The 10,000-nt window shown below is 39.1% G+C and overlaps 1 protein-coding gene across 3 annotated transcripts in view; it reads right to left on the bottom strand.

Moving 5' to 3' along the window:
• The window catches only part of LOC137999351 (AN1-type zinc finger protein 1-like), a 196,580-nt gene that overhangs the window by 147,968 nt on the left and 38,612 nt on the right, over window positions 1-10,000 (bottom strand). For all 3 annotated transcript variants that reach the window (XM_068845179.1, XM_068845173.1, XM_068845184.1), the window contains one exon: window positions 35-95. In XM_068845179.1, the coding sequence (XP_068701280.1) occupies window positions 35-95 (61 nt within the window). The remainder of the gene's footprint in view (window positions 1-34; window positions 96-10,000) is intronic.

Consider the following 10,000-nt stretch of genomic DNA (forward strand, 5'->3'; position numbering starts at 1 on the left):
GGAAATAATATTTTTATGTAGTCTGTGAGATTACCTTATTTTCTTGCTTAGTGTCCACAGAGCAGCCATGTGATGCCTTTGTACGATGTTTTAAGCTAAAATCAACAAATCATGTTCTTGATTCTCTTGACAATGTAACATGCATAAAGATGGATACATTGCTTATTTTATTTTAAGGGTGGAAATTAAATCAGGTAATATATAGACTTAGCCAAGCCCAAAAGCAAAGCTCCCGTGTTATTTATCCTTACAATAAGTTAACCAGGCTTGAGCGGGTGATCCAATCGAAAACCAGTACCTGGTCAGCTGTCAACTTAAACAAAAACCAGATGACCCCGATAAGCTTTAAACTTGAGCCTGTGATATGGTCACATGATAATGGTCTGCTGACAACTTGTATTAACAGGTGTCAATTAACCATAACATGGATGTCCTATATCAAAGATGTTCCTGGCAAAAAATGCAGGTTGCACCACAGAGTTTCACAGTGGCATACATGGAGGGATGGACGTACGGTGACCAAAACCACATTTTCTTGAACAGATGGATTACCACATTTTCTTACCAATGGTACATGTACTCTGGGCATGCACCTTTGGCACGTGGACCTCCGATAAATATTACACAATGTATGGCAAATGGTTCATGCCCTTATAGCCGCATAATTGGGGAAAGCTAAAACCATGAGGGGGACATGCCTGGTAGCAACTAGCCGCAAGACAGCTTCCCTGTGGGTTTATTTGGAAAAGCTTGTTTTCAAGGATTCCCGCGACATGCATAAAGAGAGAGGCTGGTGTGTTGTTCGTCAAGTGATCCATTTACAGTAAGCTGGTAGAGTGGGAACGGAAGAGGATTCAATTTGTGATAGAGTTTTTGTGTTTAGCTTAAATATGGCTGGAATGTAGTTGTACATGTAAATGATAGAAGGGGGTAGTTCCTAAAAAAACTGTGGTGCTGCGTCGGTGGGGAAGTAGTTTACAAAAATTTGGTTTTATCAACAGAGTTGATAATGTAAATTGGCCACCGTACAGAGATTCTAAAAGCTGACGTTTCGAGCGTTAGCCCTTCGTCAGAGCGAATCCTCTGACGAATGGCTAACGCTCAAAACGTCAGCTTTTAGAATCTCTGTACGGTGGCCAATTTACATTATCAACTCCGTTGATAAAACCAAATTCATGCAAATGATAGCCAAGATAGATACAACAGATGGGGGAAGAAGCAGGGGGGAAAGATAGGAAAGGAAAGCCAAAAGGAAAGGCCCGCCTACGCGCACCATTTCTTATATACATGTACACAAGAATAGAGACATTTTCAGGTAACACAACCCTCATGACAACCCTCATTCATGCCTTCATACATCTACCTAAGTTACATGGTTTCCCAAAATACCAAACTCTTCAAGCTTCACAATTGCTGTCAAATCAAGTCAGTATAAAGCACAAAAAAGTGCTGACCCACATGCCACCTTAATCAAATAAAATGCTCCAATCCCCAATGTGGCTTAACTGCAGAATACCCTGCCACTTCAAAGCTCACCCCTAAATTTGCTGAATAAGCAGATACGCAGATTCAAGGAGAGGATGAAGACAAACCCTGGGAACAAATGACCTTTTGAGCACCATATATGAAGTATACCTTGCAACCTTCACTCTTCATTATCCCACAAAAACAATAATCATAATAATAATCAATAATAATAATCAAAATTTCTATAGCGCCATTTCAACTAATTAACCAATAGCGCTTAAAAAGGCTAAATAAAATGGACTTAACTCTTCTCTTAAGAAGAACTTATTAATAAGCATGTTGTAGATCTTATTTCATCTGGTAAATTGTTCCGGAGTAAGGGAGCAATGACTGAAAAAGCGCGCTTTCCATAAGACTCAAGATTATACATACATGTAGGGTCTACTAACAAGTTCTTATTGGTGGAACGTAGTGTTCTCCTAGGCGTATATTTAATTAAAGAGTCTGAAAGATATTAAATAAAATTTAGGTCCAATTTCGTGGTACGCTTTAAAAGTCAAGATCAAAATCTTGAGCTGAATCCTTGACTTGACAGGCAACCAATGTAGATCGTGGAAATGTGGTTGTATTTATTTGAGTATGTGAGTAGACGAGCAGCAGCATTTTGGAGCTTTTGCACAGAAACCGAGGGAGGCCAGATAAGAGAAAGTTACAGTAATCAATACCAGAAGTTACAAAGGCATGTATAAGGATTTCACAGTGCTTCTGGGATAGGAACCGTCTAATAGTGGCCAAGTTGCGCAGATGATAAAAAGCTGTTTTGCAAAGGTAGTTCACATGCTTGTTCATAGACAGGATGTTATCAAAATAAACGCCGATGTTTTTAGCCGAATCAGTAGCTACAATTAATTCACTGACTGCGTAAATGGAGCTTGACTGCGGAGGAAGACAGTGACGGGTGTGCAGCACCAAGAGATCAGTTTTATCGTAATTGAGTTTAAGCTTATTGGCTGTCATCAAAACTATTTTTGAAAAGGAATGTAAGCTTTCGGCTGTCAATCTACAGCCTTCCACGGATAAAACATTGAATGTAAAGAATGTCAATGTTTTATCTGTGAAAGGCTGTAGATCGACAGCCAAAAGCTTATATTCTTTTCAAAAAACATTTTTAGCCAGAGAATAATTTAATTTGATTAGACTTATTTTCTTCTACTGTATGACCGAGGAGTAGAAGTCATTTTGGATTCATAAATAAGGCTGTTGATCAGATTTATTGCAGCGGTTAATGTAAAGTTGTCTGCGGATGGTGGATCTGACCTTGCGCCAATGATGCTCATGTCTTCTCTTTTTCGCTTTTTTCATCTTAATCCTCTCCGTGTAGCACGGCGCAGCTGGTCTAATGGTGACAAAGCACTTTTTAAGAGGTGCAATTGATACACAATGTAGCAGTGTCTCATTATACAAAGATGTGATGTTCTTGGTGTTCGCAGCATCTGTGAGAGACGAATTGCTAATGTCATCAGCAAATTGTTCCATGTCGATGGACTTTAATTTCCGATAATTACCTTCCTTTCGGGGTAGCATGGTTTTGATATGGATCTCTTGCAGAGCACAGGGTAGTGATCAGAGATTGCTGGGTCAGTCACGGATACGTATGGAATAAGGTCATTGTCGTCAGATCTAGTGATCACGAGGTCAAGGATAAGGCCATTTTTATGAGTCTCCTCTTTCATGTGTTGTTCAAGATTAAAGGTATCAAGTAAGTCCAGGAATTTGACTGCAACGGGGTCTCTGGTAGAGTCTACATGAAAATTCAGGTCTCCACAGATAATCAGTTGGTCTGGAGTAGTTATAAATGTTTCTAAGAAGCGACTAAATTCTTGGAAAAACAGATTTGACATAAATCCGTTTGCAGTCGACAGTGGTGGCTGCAAGCTAAATTCAATGCTGGCAATGAAGCGTGCAGCAACAGTAATTTTGCTTTGTACTGCAAGCACTTTCACAATTACAAAGGGTTATTGATCCGGAAAATTCTTCCTGACAGGTAAATATTAAATTCTGAGCGCTATGTTTGACATAGAATTCATTAAATGCCAAAATATGTGACTCACGCGTGAATCCATAAAGGTGGCTAGAATTTTCCTGGAGCGCAAGAGCGAACAAACTCAAGCATGCGCAGCTCATGACAGTGCCCCTTTAAAAGCTTGTTTACAGAGAATCGCCACCCCACCTCCTTTAGTTAAGAGTGGAAGTCATGTTGGAAAAGATATCCAGTGGGACATATCTCAGTAATTATTCTTTGGTCGGTGATGCCTGAGCCAGTCCATCCCGGTTAGAGCAAGAATGTCCAGATTACGTTCAACAACAAAATCCTTGGTAATATGCGATTTGTTGTTTATTGACCTAGCTTGCATTGAGAAGGCAAAAGTCAATAGTTTTCATTGACGCAGTACTCCAATCAAGAGGTGAGCGAGAAATCGTAATTGGGTACCTTCCAGTGTCACATACTTTAATGTCAAACGCTTTACTCAGAACTATAGACACCGCAGAGACTGTTCGTCTCTCATCTAATGCTTCTCTCCAGTCCTCTGTAATCTTCAGCAGTGCCGTGCAACAAGAATGCACCTTTAAGAAGCCAGACAGACTGTCGGAGAGTTGAAGGCGTGAAACAAAGTAGTTGTACACTTTGTACACAAAGTAGTAAATAAATACATGATTCGTTCGAAAATCTTAGATTCGCAGGGTAGAATTGAGAAAGGACGATAACTGACTTTGGTAGCTTCACATCCCTTTGTAAAAACTGGACTGATGTTGCTAGATTTGCACTCGCTAATCCAACAAGATTGGTTGAGACAATAATTTATCAAGCGAGTCAAGGGGGTCGCCAAAGCAGGGGCAGACGTTTTCATAAGCCTCGGGGGAATACCGTCCACGCCAGTTGCCTTGGATCCATTTAGATCTAATAGCAGGTCCACATATTTAGCAGTGACTGGCTGGAAACTAAAGGAGAACTCTTGATCTTGATCATCTCATCGATTACGTTTACACTGGGATGTTTGTCGAACTTAGATTCAGCAACAGCCAAAGAATGGCTTAGTCCTGACTCCGCCAAACAGCTGTTAAATAGTTGCTTTGCCTGGAGTGAGTAGGACCCACGCATGTTCGGTAAGAGAGGCTTCAGTTTTCTCCAGAATTCCCTTGGGCTAGATTTATTAGACTTTGTGCTACCAAAGTAGCCACGTAGAGCTTTACGCTTCAGCGAGGTGACCTTGTTTCTTTGTCTTTTGAAGGCTTTCCAGTTTTCAGCTGAAGGGTTTTTACGAAAAGTTCTATATAGTTGGCAACGATGAGAGATATGAAGCTTTATCTCAGGTGTGATCCACAGCAATTGGTCTCCCCGTACGCAAATAGGCGCATGTGAATCAAGCACTTCATCACTTCATTCATGGTTGAAATTTCTTTTTCAGGTACAGGTTGTTGGATTGGAAATAATGTGAATCAATGCAATGCAAGGGTGACATACAAAGTGAAACCAGTTGGCCAAGGAGTGAAACACTACCGTAGCGAGAGAAAAAACTTGTGAAAACCGGTCGTGTAATAAATTTATGTAAGTGGCCAAGTAAAAGTTAACCTTCCTCCTACAAGCTACACAGTCAGGCAACCAGCTGCAAAGTTTCGAAATTAACAGTGTTGTGAATAATGTGGTGACCTCCCTCTAGGTAGCTAAAATGAAGACCGTGAAATAATTAAAAAAGAACAATTAACAAAGAACAGCTGAAAGAAAAAGAAATTTCAGGCATTTCCAACATACCGCTGCTGGGAGTTCGGTTGTTGGTGATTTTTCAATTTTTAGTTTACCTACATGTAACAAAATTCAGCAGGGCAATGTTCTTAACGTTCTATTATATTAATACTCTTTGCTCATTTATCCCCTTTTTTTTTCCTATGATATGGATGATAAGTAATGTTACTTTACAACATGAGCAGCAGTGTTGTAAAGCCGAGCCTTCGGAATTATTGGATGTTTATACTGAGGCTGTTGTCGATATTTATCTTATTTTCGGGCAACAATGTCCTTAAATTGACAAACACGTTTTCAGTGGAACACTTGGATTTTAAAGTTAAAGTTGTTAGTGATGCTTTTGCCCAACCAGTAGATTTACTGATCTCTTTCAACCTTGAAATTCAAACAAGAAGAAACATGTACTGCGAAAGATCAAATTTGGTCAAGTATTGTAGATGACGAAACACCCAATGAGGTTTTAGCAAGCCTCAATAGATGTATTCCTGACTGCACTTCAAGTTCAAGACAAAGTTGTTCGGCTCACTGAAGTGAAGGAATTACACATAGTTTACAAAATAAGGATGGCACTGTTGTTTGTGTGGAAGCAAAGAAGGATAAGGTGCAAAAGGAGGAAAAGTTCAGTGTCATGTGATGTCCTGAGTGCAGTTTTTAATAACTGTATGGTAAAGTTTTGGATAACTGGAAAATAAAGAGGCAGTGCTAAATGAGAAGTAACAAAGTAATAATAAAGTAAAATGTGTTTGGTGTTGTTTTTGTCTCATTCATCTTCTTTCAAAGTTCAATGTGTTCATACAGGAACATGTGGTTGTATATAATTCATTTCAATTATTGTATTAATTCATTCATCAACCCCAGCTTTTCCCTGCTACCCTTTCAAACCCTCCCTGCGTTTTCAGACAGTTGAACTTTATCATTCTTTACAGGCCATGCATGTGACCTGAATAGTGCATTTCTGTTCGCTGTCACCCTTATGAATTATTAATGAATTTTACAAGGTGTTTCTGGGAATTGACAACATGATTGCTTGTTTTTCGTGACTTGAAATAGATATCTTTTGGAAATTGATATCTTTAGTTTTGTGAATATTGTATCAAGAGATTTTTTAGTTGAGTTGAGTTTGGGAGTTGATGCGAGGTGATGATTGTTGCGAGACTGTGATTTTAAAGAGGCACTGTCATGCTAAATTTACTGATTTTAGGCCAAAACTGGGTAAAAATCTAAATTAGTTCTCTACAATGTAGCTCACATGTATAACAATCCTGACAACTCACTGAGATGATACGAAATATAATGTGGCACAACAACACCTTTATTCGCTTTGTACTTAATTACATACATATGCATAAATAGAGAAAAGATAATATTTTTGTAATACTTAAAAGCCTGGAGCTGAAGGAATCCTAAGATTTTCTAGCCAGTTCTCCAGATTTTTAAAGTTGTGAAGAATTGAGATAGAATCTTCGAAGAAGCAATTTTAAAGGTAGAATACAATAAGAAAGAAAGAGTATATGCTTAAGTTATATTTAACTATGTTGTTCTGACAGTAAATGAGGTCTCAGTTGTTTTGAGAATTGGTATACATTTAGTTCTTTAACGTTTGAGGGAATTGTGTCCCAGACAATACATGCAGCATATCCGACTGTTTGTTTTCCCGTGTTAGTTCGCACTTTTTTTACGTAAAGGTTTTGTTTCGATGCATACCTGGTATTGTAGTTGTGAACATTACTAGCATATTGAAAATAATTTGAAAACAGCTTTGGGAGGAGGCCTTTATGCCAAGAGTACGTGAATTTTAAAATGTGAAATCGATAAACATTATGTACCGTCAGAACATCTAATACATTTAGCAGGGGAAGTGCACTTTCTGTGTGCTCGCCATAAGTGGTGGCAAAGAAAATAAGCCTAGCAGAATGATTTTGTTTAGTTTGTATCTTATCAATGTGTGTTTTATATGCGCTTCCCCATGCTAATATTGCGTAGGAAATATATGGGTATATTAAGCTATAGTACATTTGTTTCATTTGCGGAAGAGTAAGATAATGTCTCAGCTTAGACATAATACCATTGTTTCGTGCAATTCTTGTACAGATGTATGAAATATGATGATTAAAAGACATCGTTTCATCAAGTAAAACACCTAAATACTTTATTTTTTGCTTCCTTTGTAGCACATTTATCGTACCGTCTGCACTTTCAATATTGATATTTACTTGGTCATCTTTTTTCTTTGGCGATTTGATTATCATGAAGTTTGTTTTAGAGAAATTAATTGACAATCTATTTACATCACACCATATTTTAATTTTTTTAAGTTCAGAATTAACTATTTTCTCGAGAGTTTTCAGGTCGCGTGCTGAGGCAAAGACGTTTGTATCGTCTGCAAATATTCTAAATGTTAAAGCACTGGAGCAGTTTGGTAAATCGTTTATGTAGATTAAAAATAATACTGGACCTAGGGAACTCCCTTGTGGAATTCCGCATGTCATTGTTTGCTCTGATGAAACGGTATTCCCCATCTGTACATATTGCTGTCTATTTGCAAGATAGTTTGCAAAAAATTGGAGGGACATGCCCCTTATCCCGTACCGTTCCATTTTTTTAAGTAAAAAGAGCTATTCGTATTTAACTTTTGGCGACTTTCAGAGAACAACAGTCATCTCCAAACTCGGAAAAGACTAGCCAATTTTTTCAAGTTTCAATCCATTTGCATCCCCTCCATCCTTGGCTGCAGACAACAAAGAATAGCTTCAGTGCACTTCAGTGGCCACTGGCAACAAAACTACTGTGTTACACTGTATTTCTTGGTGTTCATTGATGCAAAGACATCTTTTCATGTTTTGAATTTTGACTCAAATAGTGTGACACATCCCCTTTAAGAATAAACCATTACAAACTTAACTCTGGGACTAAGTTGGGGAACACTGTTATTAGGAGGCAAACATTCTCCAAACATGGCACCTCCGACGGGATATTAGGACAAGCAAAAGGACCATGAACGGAGTATGTCCTGAATTTCGTTGACCGAAGGACACCATGGAAGCAACAGCGAACAGTTTTGAAATCAAACTCACCCATGAGTTGCAAATGAACTTGGACAAAACAGACTCTGTTATCGAGAGTAACAACTTGGAGGCCATCAAAAGACATCAAGAGACTCTCAAGACCATCTCGGCCAACGTAAACTACATGAGACTCTAAGTAGAAGCAAGTAAACTAGCTGCAAAAGAACAGGTCACCGAAATTGGGGCTTGGAATGCAAACATGGATGAAAAATTACAAGAAGATAAGGGAATCGGAAAAATACAGAAATGGTTGGATGAAATGAAAAGAGAAACTGAAGTCAACCTGAAACAAGAGTGGGTCAAATTTGAAGAGCTTCAAAAGATGAAGATGCAGTTAAAGACAGACCAGCTACCAACAAAGAATCAAAAGGATGGAATCCATCAAGCCTTGACGAGCAGTGTGTAAGCTACCGAAGCTAGTAATAACAAAATCAGATGGTTCGGACTACATGGACTGGCCGCGACTTTGTGTAAGCAAAGTGTGTAAGCAGTGTGTAAACTACCGAAGCTAGTAATAACAAAATCAGATGGTTCGGACTACGTGGACTGGCCGCGACTTTGGGGTCAATTTTTAGAAACTATAGGCAAAACGAGTGTGCTCGATCAGGAGGTTCACATATTTAAGAGATTTGGTCAATGTGAAGGTTAGCCGAACAATTGAAGCATTGCCCTTCACTACGGAAGGATACAACTGCGTGAAAAGAATCTTACAAGGGAAGTTGGACAAGGAGCACAAAATAATCAGGGCCTACATTAAAGAAATACTAGATCTGCCAACAGTGACGGGTGCAGACCCGAACAGAATCAACGAGCTCAGCGAAAAATTGACACATTGTGTTCAACCATTACAAACATTGGACAAATTGGAAACGGTTACATGTAATGGGTTTGTCTCAACGACACTAGATAAAGTGCCTGGAATTCGTAAGGACCTGGTACGAATTGATCCAGATTGGGAGAAATGGGATTTCTTGAAACTTTCAGAAGCAATTCGCTTATGGTTAAAAAGACACCTGTCTGACAATAACACTACGGAGAGAGAGTTCAATGCACATAAACGGGAATGCCCAAGCAAGCTTTATCAAGCTGGGACAGGAATTCAATCCGAAAGAATGCGTCTACTGTGGAGATATTGGCCACAAATCAATTGAAAGCCAAAAGATAAACAACAAAGATGAAAGGAAAAAGATGCTTGCAAGAAAGAACTTGTGTTTTAATTGTGCAACACCCAATCATCGCCCTGCGGAATGCTACAGCAAGAGCACTTATCAACATTGCAGAAAATGACATCACACATCAATATGTGACCATAAGCAAACCCTCACTGGTGAAACTGGGAGGGTGGTATGAGGAAGGCCTACCATGGAGTGGAAGTCATCCTGTCCTGCCCTCCAACAAACAAGGGAGCATTCGCTGCCTAAGCAGTCTAAACAAGAAACTGGAACAACAAGGGTTGATGAATGAATACGATCAAGTAATCTGAGATCAAAAAGAACAAGGAATCATCAAAGACTGTCCCCCTAAACCAGTGGGTTGTGAGTTTTAGATTCCACTTAAGCCTGTGGTTCGTGAAGAAGCTGCGAGCATCAAATTATGAGTGGTCTACGACGCTTCAGCCAGAGCTCATCCAAATGCACCATCCTTACACCAATGTTGATACCCAGGC

Source organism: Montipora foliosa, chromosome 1 (genome assembly GCF_036669935.1).
Source record: "Montipora foliosa isolate CH-2021 chromosome 1, ASM3666993v2, whole genome shotgun sequence".
Lineage (NCBI taxonomy): Eukaryota > Metazoa > Cnidaria > Anthozoa > Scleractinia > Acroporidae > Montipora > Montipora foliosa.